The 23,399-nt window shown below is 48.8% G+C and overlaps 2 protein-coding genes across 2 annotated transcripts in view; one reads left to right on the top strand and one right to left on the bottom strand.

The window, feature by feature from the left end:
- Positions 1 to 5,323, top strand: part of RGL1 (ral guanine nucleotide dissociation stimulator like 1) — a 55,792-nt gene extending 50,469 nt beyond the window's left edge. The window contains exons 15-18 of the mRNA XM_082286935.1: positions 1,084 to 1,267; positions 1,874 to 2,275; positions 3,363 to 3,477; positions 3,997 to 5,323. Coding sequence (XP_082143061.1) covers positions 1,084 to 1,267; positions 1,874 to 2,275; positions 3,363 to 3,477; positions 3,997 to 4,094 — 799 coding nt within the window. The 3' untranslated portion in view covers positions 4,095 to 5,323. The remainder of the gene's footprint in view (positions 1 to 1,083; positions 1,268 to 1,873; positions 2,276 to 3,362; positions 3,478 to 3,996) is intronic.
- Positions 5,324 to 8,305: 2,982 nt separating this feature from the next.
- The window catches only part of COLGALT2 (collagen beta(1-O)galactosyltransferase 2), a gene marked incomplete at its 5' end in the record, with an annotated part of 48,376 nt that continues 33,282 nt past the window's right edge, over positions 8,306 to 23,399 (bottom strand). Inside the window, 9 exons of the mRNA XM_082286968.1 lie at positions 8,306 to 9,791; positions 10,175 to 10,381; positions 10,881 to 11,008; positions 11,841 to 11,973; positions 13,139 to 13,245; positions 14,758 to 14,834; positions 15,296 to 15,415; positions 19,711 to 19,915; positions 22,462 to 22,596. Coding sequence (XP_082143094.1) covers positions 9,515 to 9,791; positions 10,175 to 10,381; positions 10,881 to 11,008; positions 11,841 to 11,973; positions 13,139 to 13,245; positions 14,758 to 14,834; positions 15,296 to 15,415; positions 19,711 to 19,915; positions 22,462 to 22,596 — 1,389 coding nt within the window. The 3' untranslated portion in view covers positions 8,306 to 9,514. The remainder of the gene's footprint in view (positions 9,792 to 10,174; positions 10,382 to 10,880; positions 11,009 to 11,840; positions 11,974 to 13,138; positions 13,246 to 14,757; positions 14,835 to 15,295; positions 15,416 to 19,710; positions 19,916 to 22,461; positions 22,597 to 23,399) is intronic.

The raw sequence follows: 23,399 nt of genomic DNA, 5'->3' as shown, positions 1-23,399 counted from the left end.
CAGCCTTGTGGCTGAAGCGGTTCCTTTGTGTTGTTAGAAGTAGTCATGAGGATTATTAATTAGAAAAGAGACTAGAATACAGAATCCTTCCTATGGTGTCAAAAAAAGGAATCATTTTAGTGCTGGATTATAATTCAGTACCTATTGTGTAATAACTTCCCTGAATGCAGCAGCAAAACAGAATAAATGAGTCTCATCTATTATTAGTCTAAATTGCTATAGACATGCAAAAATTCCTTGCAGGATTTTAGTATGAAAATTGAGGTTAGCAAAAAGGCATTTGATAGTGGAAACAATCTGCCTTCCAGCTGGAGAAGGAAAAAAAATCATGGGGATGTGGTCTAATTTGGTATAATACCACAAAGATTCAAACAGGAGGTGGGAAGAGGACAAGGCCATGCAGCTAGATATGAGAAACAAGAGGCTAGCAGGAATGCAGGGAAAGCTGCATGGAATAAAGCAGAGTTCAAAGACTGAAGTAAAAATATCTGCACTCTGAATGTGTTTTGCAAATGAATACTGTAGAAAAGCAGTGAGTGACACCTCTGTAAGCTGTATGAAATCATTAAGTGCATGCTGATGCTCCCTGCTCCTCCACTTGGTGGGTCAGACCAGCTTGTTTCCTTTGGCACTCCTTTCAGGTCACTTGACCTGCATTTAGAAATGAGTGTCGGAGAGGGAGAGCCTTTAATTTACACTTTATGATCTCTTTATTGTGTGCATCTCCAGCCTTCTAGAGAGAACCTGGTACCTGTGGCACCCTGATAGAGGTCAGGAATTGGCAACAGGGCGAATTTGCCCTTTGAAGTCTATTAAATGAGCCTGAAAATGTGAAGAGACCGAAGGGGAGTGTTGTTCTAGTGAAGCATGAGCTGGTTGTGGCCTTGCAGCTGTGGGCACTCTGGGTCAAGAAGGTGTAGTGTTAGCCTGTAACAAAGCCTGTATAAATACCACAGAGGAAATTAAAACAATAGGCCACTCCAGAGAGGAAAAAACTCCAGAATGTAAGAGTTCTGAACCAAGGGACAACTTTGCTCAGCCCAGCTCTCACTTACTGGCTTTTATGCTTTCTTTCTATACTAGACTTTTTCTGGGCACTGATGTGTTCACCCCACCCAAAGAGCAACCCCCAAAGAGCTCTCCTGTAGGAGGGAGCTCTGGGGAAAGCACGGATTCAGCCAGTGTTTCATCGTGTGAGTTTAATCACTCTGAAACTGAGGATGTGTGTGTGACTCCCGTCTCTAGCCCTGAGGACCCTCTGAAAAAGGTACAGCTGAGGCCTCTGTATGCCGCAGGCAGCCCCAAGACACTTGCCCAAGGCTCTTGGCCTTGACTAGAGCATTGCTTTTAGTGGAATGGAGAGAGAAATGTGAAAAAATGGAAGTAATCCAGTCAGGACTCTTAAATAATGTTCTGTGTTGCCTCTTACAGTGGGTTTGTTCCTGTCAGGAAGCTTTCGAGCAAGGCAGAGGGAGAGAAAGGAAAACGCTGAGCAGGGGAAGGAAGGGGGCAGTTTCAAGGAGAATGGCAGCAAGGGAGTGGTGTATTTCCACTTGTGGAAGCAGGAGTGCCTGTGACACCCTCTGCTCCTTCCCAGCGGGTCCCAGCTCCTAGGACCTCGTGCTGTTCCTTGGATCTGCTGCCACCTCCTGGACAGCTCGTACTGCGAGGCCAGAGCAACCCCAGCAGCACAGAAATTGTCATTAAAATGCTGAAATCAATCAAGTGAAGTTCAGTTTTCCTGGAGACAAGGAGTGTGGGTGACTGAGGTTTTGTCTGTGCCGTCTGCTTTCTCCCGTTCTTCTGGCACAATGACACACCCAGACATACCAAATGTCTCCTTTGTGACAGCACTTTCCTTTCTGTTGTGCAGATCTCTGGATACCCCTTATCCTCCTGTTCTCCTGACTCTTCCACGAGCACACCTTCCTCAGGGGTGTCATCTTTACCCTCATTCCTGCTGGCCTCCAATGACGACAAGAGCTCTGTGGGCTCTGACAAGGGCTATGACTCCGACAAGGGCTCCATCAGCTCTGACAAGGGCTCAATCTCCAACAAGGGCTCAGACTCCAGCAAGGCCTTGGACTCCAGCAAGGGCTCCATCTTTGACCCTGGCTCAGGCTCGGACAGTGGCTCCATCCCCACCAGGGACTTGGGCTCGGTGCTGAGCAGCGCCCCCAAAGAGCTGCCCGTGTACAACCGGCAGAGTGGTGGCTCATGCATCATCCGGGTCAGCATGGATGGGCTCCACGCCAGTGTCTACAAGAGCATCCTGGTGAGTGGCACAGCCCTGGGCTTGGCAGGTGTGTCCATGGCGGGTGACTGAACCTATCACTGCATTGAGAACACCCCTTCACTGAGCTGGCTCATCAAACCTGGCTGGAAAGGGAAAATGGCACATGGTGCCAATGCAGCATGTGTGGAGCCTAGTAGGAATGAGATGTTTGAAAACAGCTTTGAGGAAGTATCTAGTCTGGAAATTGAAGTCTGTGTTTTATCAAAAAGCTCCAGGTGAAGCACTGTGAGCACATTCAGGTTTTGACATAAGATGATGCCATGTTTTTCCTGGAGCAGCTTTCCCCAGGAGCTGGTTTCTGGAGACAGGGAGCTGCAGGGGCAGGAACTGACACACCCTTTAATTCTGCAGCTTTTCCCTGTGAAGAAGGGAGAATCTCCCTCCTCTCGCCAGACCAGCAGCTCCAGAATTCAGGCATTTCCCTCTCTGCTTATTCAGACATCCTGATACTGCCACTGGTGCTGGACCATGGGTGATGTGGCTCAGCTCAGCTGGGGACCCTCAGGGCCTGCCGGGGAGAACAAACATGGTTCTCAGCACCTTTAGTTCCTGATTTTAATGGTCTCACCTCCCCAAATCCAGCCAGTTGTTCCCTGAGAGCCTGACGGATTTGGCTCCTGGGGAGACTGCAGGAGGCTCTGGAGGAGCCCTGTGTCTACTCCAGATGCACTTCCACAGCACACAGCAAACCCAGCTACAAGGCCAGAAAGCTCTGCAGGATGTCCAAGGAAGTGCTTTGCACAGGAGCCTGCAAATAGCAGTTAGGGCAGCTATTCAAGGGGCTTTTGTGGCTGGTGAGAATGAGGTCTCTCAAAGGGAACAGACACTGGGATTTACTGCTGTCTCTTCTAGTACCGTATCTGTCAGCTTGAACTAAAAAGCCACACCTCCAAATGTCATAAATACTAAGTTTAGTATCTGTCAGTGCCTGCCCCTTTGTTACTGACCCACTGTGGTTTTTTCAGTTCTCTGACATCTCTTCTAAGATCAAGCAGTCAGGTTTTCACTAATTATTAAATTACAAGAGTGAATGAGAAGAATCTCTCATTGCAACTTATCTTTCCAGATAACCAACCAAGACAGAATCCCTGATGTCACACAGCGAGCCTTGCTGAAGCACAACCTCGAGTCTGATGCAGTTGAAGATTACGAGCTTGTGCAGGTCATCTCTGAGGACAAAGGTAGGGAAGCAGAACTCTGCTGCTGCCTGGAAAGTTCTGTTGGATTTCAAAGGAAAGAGTAAAATGGGAAGCATTAGAAATGCCATGGACAGGTCACAGCTGCCAGTGAGGTCCCCCTGGCCACTCAGAGGTAGTTTCTGTCAGCACAGCCCCCTTCCCACAGGCAGAGCCAGCTCCTGGGCTGCCAGGCAGACCTCATGTGTGCCATGCAGCCATAGAGTGACCACAGGATTGGGGGTGGGGGGGATGTCCTGCCTCCCTGGGACTAGGCCCTTGGATCCCACCCATCATCAGCCTTCTCCAGGAGAGGCTGCCACAGCCTCTTGCCAAGGTGAGCATGGCCTGGGCCCGGCCTCCCCGTCCTGCCCTGCTCCCTTTCCTGCAGGAAGCTGCTCCCGATGCCACTCTGGCAGAACAGGGAGAGGGCCCTGCCCATGCCATCCTGCTCCCTGTCCTCTCCCAGCTTTCCTGCAGCCGTGCAGCCCTCCCCACTAATGTTGCTCTGGCCCTGTTCTGCAGAGCTGGTGTTCCCTCGCGATGCCAACGTCTTCTATGGCATGAACAGCCACGTGAACTTCGACTTCATCCTGCGGAAGAAGGTAGAGCTGGTTGGCTGAGGCTGCACCTGCACTGCCCTCCTGCGTTATGGGGAATCTGTCATTTCCTGTTGAAAATGTGCGATTGGAGCAATGGGCAGCCCTGGTGCAAAGGCTCCAGACTGCCACATTTGTCTTGAGGACACCTGACGAGCCAACTCTTGTGAGAAAAGAGTCTCCTTCGTGCCAGTATTATAGAGAAGAAGATCATCTGAATTTATTTTTATAGAACTGAAGCAAGTTCTGAGTACATGTCTGCCTAAACCAGCTGGAAACTTTTTGGACTTCTTCTGCACCAGAGAATGACCCCTTTTGGATCTTTTCCAAAGAACTTTAAAATGAATGAACTGCACTTGCCTTTGCATGAACATCATGAATGGGACACACAAACACTACTTTGTGTTGGATGGAGATCTTAATGTCACGATAGGGTGGTTTCTGTTGGACTTGGTTAAGCCATGGACCAGAACTCGATGCCTTTTGTGTGCACTCCCATGTGATGGATGGACCTCCTCCCAATGTGCAATTCCTCTGCAGGAGGTGAACTTTGAACCTTTTTTAAAAGCCATAAGTAAGACGCTGGATTGTAAGCAGCCCTGATTTAAGACACATGAAATAGATACAGTATTTCTGGTTCTGGTGGTAGCACTGTGCACCCCTGTGCAGATCTAGGAGTTATTATCCAAACAGATAGTTTAGGACTGTTAATGATCATTCGTTAAAATAGAGTTTTATCCATGCCTGGGCCTTTCCCCCCCAGTTCTGTGCCACTAATTTGCAAAACTGGGCTCAGGTAAATTTTACACTGCAGTTGGATGTATCACTTCTGTTTACAGGTAGGTAAAACAGACTGACTGTAGGTATATTGTACATCCAAGAGACCTACGGTAGGTCCCACAAGCCTGGTGTAGGTTGTAATCTGAACAATTAATGAATTCCTGTTGTATGTTTGTTTGGAGGGTGACAGAGGGGGAGTTGTTACTGAGCCTTAACCTTTGCCCAGAGTTATGGCAAGACTAGAAATTAAGTTTTCTCTGCTTTTGGTGTCTGTACAGTGCAGTTCCTTGTGTACATAGCATAGCTCCTAATGTATATAGTACTGCTTACTCAGAGGGTGTATAGCAGTGTTAAGCTGAAACGTGAATGTTCTGGATTTTAAAATTACACTTTCCAAATGTTTATATATGTTACGTTTTTAACTGCTTACCTGTAATCTTTATATGATAAGTATATAAATTGTTTTTCATTAATATTTGCCTGGAATTGGTCAATTTCCTTTTATTAGTCTATGTCAGATATGTAAAAGCACCTCACTCCACTTCCCTTGCGGTCACTTGAAGAAATCTTCAACTTCTCCACTTCTACTGTTTAACTTCTCAACAGCAAAGCCAAAGCCCTCCCAGTGCATCAGCCATGCACAGAGCCTGTGAGAGATAGGGATATTTTGTGCTATTTCATGAGGTTTCAGCTTAAAGATTTCCATAACTGGGTAATTTAGATTGCACACCAATTTTACAGCTTCTGCATGAAATCATTCTCTCTTGGGCCACTGAAGGACTTCTGAGGCTAGATAATACAACAGAAGTGCTTTTGAGTGTATCTATTTCTCCCCATTGTCTCAATCGTGGTGTTTTTTCCTCCTGCTCTCCCAGTCATTACCTTGTTGTGTTTTTCCCTCCCTGCATAAAATACAAACATTGAGATAAACAGTTTACACACTACAGCCCCTTCTGCCATTTCACAAATCACTTCAGCATGAGGCTCTTAAAGCTGCCCAAAAGTCTCACACTCACTCCCTGAACTACAGCTGCCATGGCTACTTAAAGGCCTCTCATGTTATACGAAGGAAGACAAAACAAAGCGTACCTGAATCTGATTCTTAAACTGCTTCAGGCCACAAAACCCAACACTACAATCTTACTCCATTTCCTTCAGGATCAATACAATCCATTGGTGAACTTGGAATTCCATATGCCATATTGAGAGCACAACAGCACTTTTCCATCCCTAACCCAAAGCAAAGACCAAGCTGGTGGGCTCCAAGCAGTCTTACTGCAATTAATCATTTTTAGGGCCTGCCACCACAGGGCCTGCCTTGTGAAGAACTTGCCAGAAGGCTGGTTCAAAGCTGGTACTCCTCCTCAGTTTTGAAACCCATTAGCTGAGTCAAAAAAAAAATCAAGTTGTCTCAGGGACCCAAGTTGTGCCTAAGGCCCTGCCATATTTGGCCCATGGTTGTGCATGTCAACAAGATAATGAAGAACAGTTTACTGTTTAATGGTGGGACCTTGACCCTTAAAGAGAAACAATGTATTGGTCAATCTATAGGAACTTAACCTGTGAAAGAGGAACAATGCACAGTGGAGCTGATATTGGCATGGAGGGGGTATCATGAGTCATTGTGGCCTCATCTCACACACTGGTCACCTGTGAGATGCCATTGTAACTGAAAAAATTCCAGTGCAGAGGAGGAGGTCTAAGGTGTGGTTCTAGGGAGGAAGGGGAGAGAAGGACAAGATGCACACCGTTTCCATCCAGGGGATGGCCTGAAGGTGCCCTGCCTGCCTGCCTGCCCCTCCCGCCTGAGCACCATGCTCCGTCTCCTTCTCAGCAGCTCTTCACGAATCCAGGGGTTGGTATGTATTATTTGCTGCAGCAACTAATAAAATAAAAGAAATTTGCTTTGCAATCACAAGTTTTTTGTGCACAGGCATCCTTCCCAACCTGTAACAAAAACAAGTACGTGGAAAGTGGAAAAATACCAGAAAAATCCAGAGGTGTTTCAAGTGGCTCCTATTTTCCAAAACACATTTGATTCTGGGGAGAGCAAAGCTTGGGCAGCACCTGCCAAAGAACTGGAAACACAGGCAGGGAACAGCATTTGTCACATGGGTAGAACCACTGGCATCAGCCAGGTCTTGCTTATGTCAAAAGATGGGGAATTTTGGATGTATAAACACACACACACACAGAGTAAAGGACCAATCAGCAAGACTGAGGCCTTGTCTGCTCTGAAATGGACACAGGCATTTAATTCCTATATCCTTTATCTGTTCCCCTCCCCTGAAACCACCATCAAGCCCCCAGTGCCACTTATTTCCCAAGTCAACTAAAAGGAAAAACATGCACTAAATCCCCACGCTAAAAACCCCAGCCCTGCTGTAAACCTGTTTTTCATAAACTACCACTCTGCTTAAGGAAATCAGTTAAAACGAACTCAGGGTCCCTGAGCACCCAAACCAGCTCCACTTCTCAGCAGTTCTATTCCAGGCTGACACATCCTCACGTGCACGTCCCTGCCTTCCCATGGCTGCGGGGCTGGCAGTGAGGCCAAGGAGCCCAGAAGCTCCAGTTCAAGGTCGTGCAAGTGATGCAGAGACCTTTTCCATCTTTCATTATTTGAATGAAGTTAAAAAACCGAAACAGGGACAACTCAAATATCTTGTATTTTTTTTAATCCATACTCTGTTTGCTGGTGAGGAGCACCCTGTGCTGACGCAGGGAAATGATGCGTCAACACACAGGGAAATCCCCCGGCAAGGGGAAAGGAAGGAGAGGCAGCTTGTAAGCACTGAAGTGGGTCTGTCATGGAACAAAAAGCATGAGGGTGGAAGAGACGTGGCTCTTGTATCCACAGTGACACCTGGGTGCTGAATGCTCACCTGGTCATGGAGCCCTGCTCCTGCAGGAGCTTCTCACTAACACCTCTGGGATTTCCACTGTCCTTCACACAGGCCATGTGGGCTCATGAAGCAAGAGACCTGCAGAGGAAGCAAGAGGGATTGTGAGCAACCTCCATATTCACCAGGTCATGTGGGCACCTGCTCCCACATGGACACCAGCAGGAACTTGGCTTCCAGGTGGGAACTGCAGAATGGGCACCTTTATACAGCCAGTGACTCCATGGGAGAATCCCTTGAGCTGGACTTCCATTAATCTCCAGTTAACACTCAAGGTCAGGCTGCAGGGGACTTGGAGCAACCTGGTCAAGTGAAAGGTGTCCCTGCCCATGGCAGGGGCTTGGACTGAGTGACCTTTAGAGGTGCCTTCCAACCCAAACCACTCCAGGACTCTCCCACACAATGAAGAACACACACAGCTACTCATCTTGCACCAGGTTCTATGTATTATCAGACCGGCTGACAGGTAATAACATGTCTTCTGTAGCAAAAAGCACAACATTGATCAGTAATTATTCAAAACAAACAAAAATTAAAACCAAAACACCAGCCACACATACTCAATGCACAGATCCGCCAGCAGGTGAGTCCCCAGATGGCAATTCCAGGAGGGAATCCTCCCACTGCCCAGCAGCTCAGGGTCTGTGCCAGCTGCCCTAAGCAGTGTAGTCCATGATCACCTGGCCTCTGAGAAAGGTTTTTTTAAAAAAAATAAACACCATATCCTGCTGGCATATGAGCCAACAGCAAAAACATCAGAACTCATCCAAAAAACAGACAAGTTTGCTCCTCACATGAAAAAATATCCAGGCAAGTCGCCTTTCCGTCCTGTAACACACAATTGTATCGGGTTGTTGAGACAGTAACATTGCTGTAGGTTCTTTTGGTTTTATAAGGAGAGTTTGTAACCTAACTTCTTACATTTCAAGTTCCCAAAACTCCTACACCTGCTTTTATGGCATAAATAAACAGGCCTGCCAATAGGCTGTGGGGTTTTGTTTTCCTGAAGGACTAAGTTGAGGCGTGGGTGAAGCAGGATGCAACATGGACCAACTCTGCCCGCATTCCCTTCAGGCAGTGCAGACACAAATAAATCCAGCCACCTCCACTTGCACGGCTTCCATGACTTCAGACATGCCAAGACATCTGCTCTGAATCCTGAGGCCTGTTCAGATGGGATGCAGCAAGATTAAAAATGAGCTGAGGGGAAGCCAGCACTGTTTTTTTACAGGAGCGTGACAGGGAGAAGACACAACAGAGGAGCACTGCTCCCCCGCATTGAACATTTTGGGGAAACATCTTGATTCTGATAGGGATCCCTTTGGAAAACAAACCCAAATCCTCCAGATGCTCAGCAAACAGGGAGGTAAAAGCCTACAGACCTACAAGGAGCAACAGTGAGGGAGCAGCCCAGGTACAGCCATCCCGAAAGGTACTGACATTTGTACACCTCTATATATTAATCTTTATAAATACAGTGTTCTACATGAGGAAGTGTGGAACGATGTCATTCCAGACTGGTTTCTTTTAACAAAAGCTTGCCAGGGCTTTTGCTCAGATCTGGAACACTTGTTCGTCTTACTCCTTGGTGTCCCACCCTGTCCTCGGCGGCCTAGGCAGGTGTCTGGCCCAATCCCACACACGGCCCTTGGGAGCAGAGTGAAGGAGACCACATGAAGAGCTGCTCTACAACTTTCAAGGGTGAAAAGCTAAAGTGTGAGGCAGGTTCAGCTGTTAACAGAGTCCCGAGGAGGCAGGCAGTCATAGCTCATCCCTGGATGATGGCACGTTAAAGGATGACTGGGAGGGCAGGGCATCCTTGTTCTGGGCGTCGCTGTGGATCTTGCCCTGCTGCCGGGACTTCCAGGAGTGTGTTCTGTCCCAGTCCGTTGATACGGTCTCGTTGTCCCAGATGGTGGAGGTCTCTGTGTCACTGAGGTAGCCCGGCTGCCCCGTGTAGTGTGTGGGGTAAACAAGAAGGGGTTCTGCTGAAAAGGCCTTCAAGTCTCTGGACTCGTAGTACTCCATGTACTTTGTGCTAAGGAGGAGAGAAACACCATCAGCAAGAACAGAACCTTCACTGGTGCCAAGCTTGTCCCTGGGAGACATGGCAAATCCCAAGAGCAGATTGGTCTGGGAGTGGGAGTAGGTGCTGGGGTACAGCCGGAAACACGTCCTTACAACCACACACACCCGTAGAACCAAAGCCTGTACCCAGAGACAGCCAAGTGCTTTAGAACCAGCCCACAAGCCCTGCCCCAGGCAGGGACAATTCCCCCCCGTCACCTCCTTTGACCTGTGCCAGGAGGACACAACCAAGCACCACAAGGAGTCCCCACCAACCATGCTACCAACAAGATCTGGCTTAAGATCAGTCAGCAAGACCCAGCCTGTGTTCCCCTGAGCCATAGAGGGACTTACACAGGGTGCTTGTTGTACATGATGGGCAGGAATTCATCCACAGGCAGCATCTTGCTGAAGGGCTCAGCCCTGATGAGCTTCTGAGCCCCGTGGAAGGAGATGGCATACCCCAGGGTCCAGTAGGAGTAATCAGCTTCCACCAGGTTCCGGACATTGGGAACGGCTCTCTCGGGCTCCTGCACCTGCATCCTTTTCCGGCCAATGTAGCTTCAGGGGTAAAAAGATCAAGGAGATGGGAACCAAAGTGAATCCGTAGCAATCAGGACAAGGCTATTCATGTCAGCCAGGGTAGGGCAAAGGTTCAATCCCAGAAGCAATGCCTGACACAGCTCACAGATTTCTATCCTGCCCCACTCCCAGACATCCAAGTCTAACCCAGTGGGTGGTACAGCTGTGAAAGGCTTCCTAAGGGACCTAATGTGACAGCCTGAGGCTCAGGACTGAGCTCTGCTGGTTCTTCTGTCACAGCAGCATCTCCAACACAGCTGAGGTCAAACAACACTGTCCACCACAGGCAGGGATGGTGCCTATGGGGCCTCCCAGCACCAGCTGCCCCAGAGGGCAGATCAGTCCCGATGGGAAGAGCCACCCAGAAGTCTGTGCCACTGTCCCCTGCACTGCAGCATCAACTGCACCTCTGCCACGCCCCAGAAGTGCTGCCAACCTCCTCATGCACCCAGGAGCTCCCAGAGGAGCAGGAACTTACATAAGCTCCCAGTCTAACTGGGCTTGCTTGATGTCGTCCATCAGCTTCATGAGCTTCCTCTTGAACTGGTGCTCGAAGCGCACATCGTCCTCAATGACGAGTGTCTTCTCCAGGCCCCTGCTCACCACCTGAAACATGAGGGCTCCAACATGAGCACAGTGGCCCCCATCACTGAGGCGACCCTGACTTGGCACTGCCTCCCAGACCATGCAGGCAGGGAGGGTGGAAAACCACTCTGTGACATATACATGATATGCCAAGTCACTAGAACTTGCTCCAGTCCAGATGCAGAATTAGGGGAAAAAAACCAGGAGTGTTTTTTTAACCCCATTTGCTTTTCAAAACTTTGCCTTTCTTCTAAGCAAACTTGCCCCAGGCAGGATATTGCATGGATTGCAAAAACAGTAATGAAAATGTTCTGATAAAAACCACTTAGAGCTGAGGGCAAATGAATCACAGAATCCCAGAATGGTTTGGGTTGGAAGGGACTTCAAAGCCCATCCAGCTCTGCCATGGGCAAGGACACCTTCCACTATCCCAGGTGGCTCCAAGCACCATCCAACCTGGCCTTGGACACTTCCAGGGATGGGGCAGCCACAGCTGCTCTGGGCACCCTGTGCCAGAGCCTCACCACCCTTGCAGGGAAGAACTTCTTCCCAATACTCCATCTAACCCTGCCCCCAATGTCAGTGGGAAGCCATTCCCCCTTCTCCTGTCCCTCCATCCCTTGTCCAAAGTCCCTCTCCAGCTCTCTTGGAGCCCTTTTAGCTACTGGAAGGGGAAAGGGGAGATGTGAAAGGTCAACACTGCATTCAAGAAGACCCCTGCAATCCAAGGAAATCAGTTCCATCCTACGCTTCCAGAAACCTGGGCTGAATCCGATGCTCTGCACCAGGACTGGCTATGCACCAGGAGACAGCGCCTTTCTGCAGGACCCCCAAGGCACCCCAAAATCCTCACCTCCTTCCAGATGTAGTAGTGGCTCAGGAAGCAGCCGATCTCTCCTCTGGTCAGGGGTCTGGAGGAATATGGGTCCCGGTACCCCGGCAGCATTTCGATGCTGAGAGCTTTGAGCTGACTCGTGTTCAGTGCTCTGGGAAACAGAGAGTATCTAGCACCATTGCAAAAGAATAAATCAATTCAAGCCAGACACGGGCACGGCATGGGGAATGCTGCTGATGTTCAGGGAAAAGCCACACCTTGAGAAATTCCTACACTTGCTTTGCTCAAAAACACAGAGGAAAATTACCTTCTTGATTTACATCTCTAAATCAAGCTGATACATCGTATCCTTAACTCTGCCAAAGACCTCTCATGGGACCATCAATTATCTTTAACTCTGCCAAAAACTTCCTGTTGGGACCATCCACTTGCCAGGTGCTTGGCTTTGATTAATTTTCTGAGGCCTTGATGGGATCCCAAGTCTCCAAGACCACTAGATGGCATGTGGGCTCCCATCTCCTTGAGACCTTTTCACAACTCACGAACTCAAAATTTCTGCCTTGATTCCTCATTATAAAATGGTCTTAAAATGCCTTAGAACCACAGAATCATTAAGATTGGAAAAGACCTCTAATACCCTCGAATCTAAGCATTAACCCAGCCTTCTCCCAGGGATGGGGCCTCTACCACTGCCCTGGGCAGCCTGTGCCAGACCACCCTTTCCATGAAGAAATTTTTCCCAGTTGTCCCGCTTGAACGTTCCCCAGCATGGCTTGAGGCTTTTTCCTCTTGTCCTCTCCCTTGTTCCCTGGGAGCAGAACCTGACCCCTCCCTGGATGCCCCCTCTTGTCAGGGAGTTGTGGAGAGCCAAAAGGTCCCCCTTGAGCCTCCTTTTCTCCAGGCTGAGTGCCCCCAGCTGCTCTTCAAAAGACTTGTGCTCCAGACCTTAGAGTAAGCTTGGAAAGGACTGTGTCAGGGTTAATGCTGTAGCACCACAGCTCTGCAGCACTAGGATGGACAATATTCCCAGGAGTTAATTGCTCCATTCACAGAAACCTGTAAGATTTTAACCTGATTTTGACCTTAATCTGAACCCCAGTGCCCTGGTTCTCTCACAGAGACTGACTAATTGCAAAGGAAGAAAGAAACGGAGCAGAACTGCCCCAAACAGATGGTCAGGGAGATCCAAGTGGTGTTCAACTCCCCACCAGCCAACCTTGCCTGGCTGGAAGGAGGCCAGGGCATCCAAGGACATGCTGTGAAGCAGTAAAGCACATTCCACTCTGAAAACATCCTCAAGCCCAACCAAAACTCACTTTCCATCCACAGCCTCCACTACCTTCACTGCAATCTCCTGCTCGTAAAGTGTCCGCAGCATCCGATCTCGCCGGTCCTTGCGACGCTTCAGGTTGATCATGAAAATCTGGGCAGAAGAGAAAGATATCAGGACATCAGACTCCCAGCTGGGGGGGAGGGAGAGGGGAAGTCCTGATCCACCTTTCTCCAGCAGCCCCACTGGAAAATACCACATGTGTGTTCATTCCATGTTGTTCAGAATTTGTCAAAAAGCTGGAGTTGGTTTTGAGTTGAAACTGTAGAGGCTGCTTCTCTAACAACTATTTTTTATGGATGTTCATGGAGGAAACTTGCTCTTTGAGGACGAAGAAAAGTGAGGGGAGACCAGTTAGAGCCTGGTCTATAATTTCCAAAGATACAGGATATTCAGGTTTATAGCAAACCTAAATATCCTGTATCAAACAGAGTAACATGAGTCTGCACTGACCCACAACACTGCCACTGCCTGGATTTAGGGTTTTCAGCGGGGCCACCATCCAAGTACAAAGCCATGGTAAAGAGAGGATTTTTGTGATTACTTCAGGCACTGAAAATCCACTGTGATCCCTGCTAGAGCAGAGAGTCAAGGCTGGGAGCAGAGATGTCTGGGCAGGACCCTATCCAAAGCCTCGAGGGACTGGTGGAAGCCTGAGGGCTGAAGCCCTCATTGCAGGTAACCCTCAAGGGTTCAGGGATATTTTTCAGTCCCAAGTAGACTGATACAAGCATAGCCTTGTAGCCTGTGGAGTAAATCCTCATCCCAGTAAGAAGCAGTAAGAATTCCAGCTCACTACAAATGAAAGAATAATAAACTGGATAAATAAAGCGCAGACACAAAGGACAACAGAAAAAACCTGGACCAGCTGTGCTCTAAACACAGATGCTCAAAGACACACAGCTGGATCAGGTTCAGCTTCAGGAGCCCCACAAACAGATGGAGCAGAGCACACCAAAAAGACAAAGGCTCTCCTGATCCCCACAACTCCCTCGGTCCCAGAGCCACCCTGGCAGCTGCACACACAGCGGCTGCTGGCTCTGGGAATAACACAGACACCAGGCAATCAAAGCCTGGCAGGTCCTTCTCCAGCCTTCTCCCCAGGCATGGTTTGAACCCCTGGGGGGTACCCAAGCTGGGGCTTGGATGCCTCACCTGCTCCCAGCTCTCCAATGTCTCTCTCAGGTGAGAGAAATCCTTCCCTCCTGCCACTGGAAAGCTGGAGAGCTTTCCCAAAGGCCCAATTTCCGTCACAGATGGAAGGGAGGCCGAGCTGCTCTGCAGAATCAGATGCAGAACAAACAGCAGAAGAACTGGGGAGTTAACCTGCTTTTCAGCCTGTTTCGACATTCAGAATATATCCTCTGAGAGAAGGCACAACCACCCCTTCCCCACCAGGTTTGGGAAAAATAATTAATTTCTGGGCATAGGGCAGCGATATGGGACACACATCACAAAGTCACCCTAAGACAAGCCTCACTTCTGCCTTCTCTTGCTGGCTGGACTACAACATAGAATCACGGCATGGTTTGAGCTGGAAGGGACGTTAAGGATCAGGTGATGAGCGAGAAGACAAGACAATAAACACCAGAACAGGCTCCTTACTTCATCAAACCCCATCTTGTCAGGGTGCTTCAGAGGGACAGAGATGTACTGAGAGGGCTCCACAGGAGGGCGATCGACTGAAAGAGAGGAGAGACCCCAAACATCACCCTCGTGCACACCCTGCAATGGACAAAACGTGTCTACAGGTGTCTTCCTCACGGCCCGCGGGAGCCGGGATGAGAAGCCACTGCAGGACGGGAACAGCAGCAAGCATCACATGGCAAAGCCAGAGCCAGCAACCATGTGCCACAGACATCAGGAAGAAAACATGGACATGCAGCACCCATTCCACCCGAAAGATGCATTTGATCTGGGGAAGTTGCGGGATTTCGTGGATGGTGCTGACCTGACTGTGAAGCAATTATATCCCTAGGTAGAGAAGTGGTGGAAAATTTCAGAAAACTGTGTATCAAAACACTATGAGAGTGGTCAGGTCAGGATGCAGACTTCAGGAGAATGAGAGTTGGGCCGCTGGCAGGAGAGCTCTGTAGGCATTAACTTGGGGGGGGTCCATCATGGCAAATACACAGCAACTCACTCATGGCCTCGATCAGGGTGTGCACAAAGTTCTCAGCTTCCTCCTGCAGTGACTGTTGTGGTTTCAGGGGCATGGGAAGGAACCCATAGTGCTCACGGTTGCAGATGAACATCTGTACTCCTGGAGATCACAGAAAAGCAGAAACTACAATCAGGCCTGCTACCAGGGCATTTCACTGCTCTGTGGCTACATAGCTACCAACACACTTGTGCCAGGACCTCAGTCCCAAAAAGTTCTGCTTCATAAGCAAACAATTCAAAATCATTCCAGTTCCACTTTCTGTTTTGCGTTGCTGGCAGCAAGTGGCCTCTCTCATAAAACCAATCCCTACTGGTTGCCTAACTAACCCCAAGGGCCTGGGGTGACAGGATGAGGGAGAATGGCTTCCCACTGAAACAGAGTGTGCTTTGATTGGATATTGGGAAGAAATTGTTCCCTGTGAGGGTGCTGAGGCCCTTGCACAGGTTGCCCAGAGAAGCTGTGGCTGCCACAACCTTGGCAGTGTCCAAGGCCAGGCTGAAGGGAGCTTGGAGCAGCCTGGGATAGTGGAAGGTGTTCCTGAAACAAAACGAGATGAGCTTTAAGGTCCCTTCTAACCCAACCTGTTCTAATCTTTATCACTGCTTCCTTTTGCTCTGATACATTTTCACCTGTGCTGGCAAAGGACTTTGAGGAATACATATGACAACAACCTTCAAAATGCCAGGTCACCACCAAACATGGTCCTTTCCTCTCCAGGACTAATTTTTACTGTGTGCTGAAGATTAAAGGAAAATCCCAGAGCGAGACACCAGTGAGGAGAACAGATGTGATAATGTAACACCCTTCTACTCAAAAGCTTTAGCAACTGCTTGTTGAAGGTGGGAAACAGAGAGAAGGTGCAAAGCCTGTCCTCAGAACAGATGCATTTGCAGGGCACAGACTCACAGTGGGAACACCCCAGCATCAGCAAAACACTTTTCCCCCTGGGATGACAAGGGTTTGCTTACCACTGGCTGTAACTCTGTCTGTAAAATCAGGCAACATGCTCAAAAGCCACATCCAGAGAAGCCAAGGGAAGTATTTCTGTTGTTTTTCATTGAGTTCTGCTAAGGTCCTTTATTAACTAACCCAAATCAAAGCTGCTAGAACCCAAGGCCAACAACTGCCTTTATCTTTTTTTTTTTTTTTTTTTAATGAAACAAGCTTAACCAGCCCCCTCCCTCGAGAAAATAAATGAAAAGCAGACACTACCTGGTGTGCTGATGCTTTCATCTATTAGTGCCCCTAATCCCTGGTATTTTTAGCAGGGCAGAACTGTCAGCACTAATGACCCTGGTGTTTCTCTCATTTTAAGTTCTACAAGTAAATTGCTGGCTATGCTACTTGCCAAAACACATTCAGCTGTCAGCTGCAATTTAGTTAAATGGCAGAATAAAAAAATACTACCTGCTGACATTAATGGATTTGGCACTGATCTAATCAACAAATCTTCTCTGGCTCACTGATCTCTGTTCTTATCTTCCACTGCCTTGAACACACTTAATCTGCACAGATTCACACCAGTGTTCCTGTTCTGTCTGGGATAAAAGGTACTTTAAAATTGTAAAGCTCCCATAAAGTGGGGATGGGGACTCACTCTCCAACTCTGTTTTTATAATAAAGTTAAATGATTGCTACAAGGGATAGAAAAACTAAGGTATTTGTATTATTATTAACAGGCTTTAAAGGCAGTGTCCAGTATTTACAGTCATAAACTTAGGACATAGATACAGTCATAAATTTACAGTCACAAATTTAGGACAGTCATGTCCTAAAACTACAGCTACAGTTGAACCAAAATTGCCCCCACTTCCCTGTGACCAGACCTTCCTGCTGGCTGGCTCAAGGGCTTCAGAGACCCAGGCTGAAAGGCAGCTCAGGAGATCATGGAATCATGGAATGGTTTGGGCTAGAAGGGACCATAAAACTCACCTCATTCCACCCCTGCCATGGGCAGGGACACCTTCCACTAGCCCAGGTTGCTCCAAGCCTTGTCCAAACTGGCTTTGGACACTTCCAGGGATGGGGCAGCCACAGCTGCTCTGGGCACCCGTGCCACGGCCTCCCCACCCTCCCAGGGAACAATTCCTTCCCAATATCCCATCTAACCCTGCCCTCTGGCAGTCAGAAGCCATTCCCTCTATCCTGTCACTCCATCCCTTGTCCAAGTCCCTCTCTAGCTCTCTGGGAGCCCCTTTAGGCACTGGAAGAAGCTCTAAAGTCTCACGCAAGGCTCCTTTTCTCCAGGCTGACCTGGATGGCTAAAAGCTCTCCTGTGAGTGCAAGGGGCTCTGCAGAGTCCAGTGTTGGCAGTAACACACCTGCTCTGAGTTTTGTTCAGAGTCAGGACTCCCACACAGGCCACGTCCTCTCACAGAGGTAGGACCACCTCTTTGGAGTATCACAGAACAGCTGCTTCCAGCAGCAGATCCCCTGTTGGAAATCGATAGTTTGATCTGAGGTGTTAAGCACAGCACTTGGCTGGGATAAAAGCCAACATAATTTCTGACTTCAGGGAAAGTAAATGAAATTACTCCAAAGAGAAGTTTACCTCGAAGCTCACACATTTTTCACATTTCTGAACTTGGATGTCATCCTTTTATCCTGGGTGACAAAACTCAGCCCAGGACACAAGCCAACATTCTGAGCAGATCAACGGGCCAGACAGCTGGAGCAAAGCCTTTCATGTCATGGGTCAGTCCTGGAAAAAGCCAGTGTTCTAGGATGGAAGGAAAAACTGATGGGTTTGAATCCCTGAAATATTTCTGAAGCAGCTGGAGCTAATGCACTACAGTTACCACATGGATTGGAGGCTGCACTTCTGGGAAAGCTGTCAGAGGGAAGAAGTGGGGGGTGTGGGGGGGTAGATTCGAAGCAGCCTGCTTTGCTCTCCAAACTTAAACTTCAACTTTCCTCTGGAGCCAAGACGTGGCACCTGGGGACATGGTTCAGTGATGGATTTGGCAGCGCTGAGGAAATGCTGGACTCAATGGCCTTGGGGGTCTTGACTCTGTGATTCTGCTCTGGTGTCCTGACTGAAAGTCAGGACCCTGAATCTGCTCTGCAATTCACTTCTCACCTCTGTCCCCCAAGGGTTCCAATTTCAGCTCTTGCTGCCTCTCCTCCATCATTCATCTTATCTGACACTCCTCACCCTCTCACAGCTGATTTTGAGAACGCCCTGCTCAGTCTGCCAAGAAAACAACATCATTTTTGGTGCTGCCAAGACCTGCCAACCAGACCCACCACTAAAAGGGAAGCTACAGGCAGCTTGTGGCTGCTGTGCTGTTCTGGGAACAGTGGGGAGGCAGGCTCAGCCTGCAGAACAACAACAACAACCACCCTTCTTCCCTTGGCTTTCTCCCTGCCTGTCTGTTCCCAAGAGCAGCCCTTCCTGCTCTCCTTAACTTTACATCTTCTGCAGAGGACAGGGAGCACCAACTGCACATCACTCAGAGGACCCATGAACAACTTTTCCCTGCTAATTCACCCCAGAAAGTCACCAACCCACTCACGATCTCTGAACAGAAGGCACTTACAGGTGCTGCTGAAGTTTCACCAATCCCGTTTTCCTTATAATGCCTCAAACTCTTCCCTTTTCAACATAGCACGCAAACAACAACACAGATAGCCATTACAGTCCTGGCAGCCCCCTTCAGCTCTGACACTGCTACACACAGGTCTGCCAGCCTGGACTCTGCTGGAGACAGAACACTCACAAGAGCCACTCTCCAGAAATAAATGGGACTAAACATCCTCACCACAGGCATGAACAGCAGAAGCATCAGGCACTTAAGAGACAGTGATGTCTCAGCGACACCTGGAGCTCTCTCCAAACATGAACAGCCAGAGATTTCCTCTCCCTGGAAGTACCCAAGGCCAGGCCGGATGGGGCTTGGAGCAACCTGGTCTCATGGAAGGTGTCTGTGCCCATGGCAGGGGATTAGAATGAGATGAGCTTTAAGGTCCCTCCCAACCTGAACTGTTCTAGGATTCTATGATTTAAGAAGAGTCTCTTGCCCCCACCCCTTTCCTCATGGATCTTTTGGAAGTGGTGACTTTAGATATCTCACCAGCAGACCACCTTCCACTCTCCCAGCACCCACCTGTGTTCAGCTGCCATGACACAAACCAAAGGCAGAGTCACATGTTTTGTCTCTGAATTATGGCCCCATCCCAAGAACAGCCCCCAAATCCTTTGAAGCTAGCAGCAATCCAAAACTGCCTTTCCAGTCACTTGCTGCTGGTTATCCCTGACCGGATCCCAGAGAGGAAAGGGAATAGGGTCTGAACTCCCCACAGAAGTCCATCCAGGACTTTTGGGCTGTGAACCTGCAGAGGAGGTCTGTGTCTCTCTAGGAGTGACCCCTCCCCAGCAGAGGCCCTGGACACACCTGCTTGGCGACTGGAGAAGGCAAAGACCATGATATCATCGAAGCTCCAGGTGTAGTCCTGGTGTGGGGGGTAGAACATCAGCTTGGTGGAGGCCTCCTTCCTCAGGTCAATAAGGAATGTGGAATGGATCATGGGGACAGCAAAACAGCCCATCCTCTTCCATTCCCGAATCAGGGGATACTCCAAGGTCCTCTTGTAATAGCCCTGAAACCACAAAGAGGGGGCTGTTGTTACAAGAGATCCCTGTTTCAAAGCTGTTCCTTAGCAAAAGCTCATGCCCTGACCTCTCCAGCAGAGGTTCACCAGGGCTCGACTCTCAGCTTTTTCAGTGTCTCCCATTTGGAAAGGGCTCAGTCAAGTATTTAGAAACAGTCTTCATTCCAAAAGTTAAAGACTGACCTTCTCCCTCCATTTTAGGAGCTCTTGGAGATCCAAGCCTGTCCACTGCAAAATTCCCCTGCAATGGAGCTTCAAACATCAGACTATTTTCTCCTGGTTCTTCAAAACCCTTTTTGCAATTAGACTCTCCAGCCTGATCCTGGAAGCTGCTGAGCATCCATGACATCCTCCACATTCAACAGGCACAAAGTCCATTTAGTATCTCAGAAAGTAGGACCTGCAAATTAATTCTATCCCTGAATTTTACAAAAACCATTTGTTGACACTGCAGTGAAGGCAACATCTCAGTCTCCACCAGCTGTGTAAGAATCCCTGCTTCCTCCATCCCAGGGCAAGCAGGTTTGACACTCACTCCTGACTCTGCCTAGGGAGGCACTTCAGTCAGCTGCTGGATAATTCCCTGTACCCAGGAGCTCTGCCAGTCTTCCAGCACTCTGGGTGCATCACCCAGTGTGTGGCTCATGTGGAAATAAATACACTGAATTCCCTCAGGAAGAAAATCCTAGAACACCAAATTGACATCTGGATGGTTGAATCCAGAGCAGATTCTGGGATTTACAGAAACAATGAGTCACTAAAAGAAGTTAAAGCTCCATTAATGTTCTGTTTTCCATGAGCATTCAGGCATTGGCTGAGCAAATGCTGGCAGAACTGCTCTGCCCTGGGCTATGCAGGGCCATGGTGTGGTGCACGTGCCTGGTTATGGATCGGCCATCTCCCTCTGCCCTTCAGATACACCGTGACCATACTGTGAGGATGGGCTATCCCAGACAGCCATCCCAAGAGCCACAGTAAGGAGCACGTGCGAAGAGATGTGACTGGCATTCCCACCAAAGGAAGCGTTAACATGCCCAGCCTTTAACAGACACCTGAGAATGCCTGCAGGTGAAGATGCTGGACACTCATCTTTCCTCCTCCAGTGGCTCGCTCCACGTCTTTGGGGCTGTTCCCTGCTCGTGAATCATATGTAGGCAAGGAGGGCTCCAACCCCCCCACGCTGTTGCCGTGCTGCATCTCCCAGGGTTTGCTGTGTGACAGATAAATGTCAGCCTGTCTGGAACTGGGCTTGGCTCGCCGTGGCTCGGTGCCAGGGGGAGGCCATGTTTCAGGGCATGCTCCAGCTGTTATTCCCTCCCTGAGTCCCCTGGGAGAGCAACGCTGAGCACACGAAGCCCTGGGACTGGTGCAGACACAAAAGAAAAGGAAAAATAAAGGGAGAACTTTCCTGTTCACTTCAGCAAGATTTCTTTTTAACCAAATTTTGCAAGATGCCTTTGCTGGTTTTCCTCTCTTCCTGCTGGAGAGGTAGGGCTGGGGCTGGTGCACATGGGCAGAGATGCCCTTCAGCCTGTGGAGCAGGGCTGATGTACCCCAGTGGAAAACCTGGCTGACTCACAACTTAGACTTAAGAACTTAGAGCACAATCAGTACCTTTGAAATGAAGTTTATTTTTGAACAAAGTAAACAAACCCAAGTGAAACAAGTAAACACACCTCACCACACCCCTTTTCTTATCTCTGTATTTACTTCCCAAGAATTTGGAAAGTTCTGGACCCTTTCCTACTACTTTTTTTTATCCAATTACTTAGTCTGAACTGTGCAACTCCTTGCCAGAAGTTTAGATTAAGACAGGGAATTCTGTAGAATAAAAAAAAATCACTGCAAGCTTTGAAGACAAATATATTCCTCAAAAATCTGGAAGGGAATTTCCAGAGGATAGAAAAATATTTTGGGGAAGTAACACTTTTTTGCCCTATCCTTATACTAATCCCTGGACATCTGCAGATGAACCTGTGCTCTGACCCAATGCAGTTGTTATGTGGGTCAGAAGTAACATGAAAAGGTAACATTGAAAAGGTAACATGAAACTCTGATTTTCAGGCTCAGCACCAGTACCTATTACATGCCTACTTCAGCACACACAGTCCCTACAAGGCAAAGGATGTTGCCCCATTTCAAAAATCTTGTTCATAGATGAGAAAGATAACTTAGACACAATGGAGAGCTGTGGAAAGAAAAGCAAATTCCTCTTGGATTAGCATCACTATATAGAAAAACTGGCCTAAAAGGGGGTTTTAAGGCCATTATACAAACATGGAACCACCTTAAAAAAATTCTGATCTGTTTATCAGTAATTTTTGTGTGGTTAGTGGAATTGTATCATGTGTTAACACCACCTCAGAGCTACAGCAGCTTCTGGTCAGAAGAAAAAGACTACAGCAGCAGATGGGAAAGCCCACAGGAAGGATGGGAAGAACAGGAAGGATGCCTGCTGCTCCAGAGGCAGGGGCAGGAGCCCCTGGAGGACACCACTCACACAGCTCCCCAGCACCCTCCACGAGGTCACCTGCCTGGGGAGTGATGCCACACCAGAAGTTGGAGTAGAGGGAGCGGGACTCAAGCATCGGTGCCACCAGTGTCTTGTTTTCTGCTATCAGCAGGTTCAGAGTCTGGGGGTTGGTCAGTAAGTTATCTGCATCAATAAACTACAGAGAGAAGGAAGAAGGAAAAAAAATTGTTAATAGATGAAACAGTACGATTCCCCTGATGCTTTCCTGGGAATGAGACAGCCAGAGGGACATGACCAGCCCTGGTGTGGCCACAGGCCCAAGGCAGTGCCTGTCCCCTGTGCTGCCACTGCTAGGGCACCTCTGGTCCCTCACAATGAGAAAAGACCTTGAGGGGCTGGAGCACGTCCAGGGAAGGGAATGGAGCTGGGGAAGGGGCTAGAGCACCAGGAGCAGCTGAGGGAGCTGGAGGGCTCAGGAGAGACCTTGTGGCTCTGCACAACTCCCTGACAGGAGGGGGCAGCTGGGGGGCATTGGGCTCTGCACCATGGGAAGTTTAGATTGGATATTAAGAAAAATTTCTTCTAAAAGAGTGGCCAAGCATTGAAATAGGCTGTCCAGGGCAGGGGTGGAGTCACCATCCCTGGAAAGTGTTCAAAAAATGTGTGCATCTGGTACTTGGGAATGTGGCTTAATGGTGAACATGGCAGGTCAACAACTGGACTCAGAGATCTCAGGTATTTTCCAACCTTAACAATTTTATGAATCCATGAGGTTGGCAAAAAACCACCCTAAAAGCAGTGAGCTGGTGGGTTTGACTCCATAGGGCACAGGGCTGCCACAGGGAAACCTGGGGGCAGCTGCGCCTGGGCACAGCAATGAGATGGGCAGAGAGCTTCCCTGACTGGACACAACCTCATACCAGCACAGACACCAGGGAGCTGCAAGGGAAAATAACATCACTGAAAATTCAGGACGAGTTCATTCTGTGAAGAGCATCA

The sequence above is a fragment of the Coloeus monedula genome (genome assembly GCF_965178545.1).
Source record: "Coloeus monedula genome assembly, chromosome: 9".
NCBI lineage: Eukaryota > Metazoa > Chordata > Aves > Passeriformes > Corvidae > Coloeus > Coloeus monedula.
The sequence above is the reverse complement of the archived record's forward strand: the minus strand, read 5'-3'. Positions and strand labels throughout refer to the sequence as shown.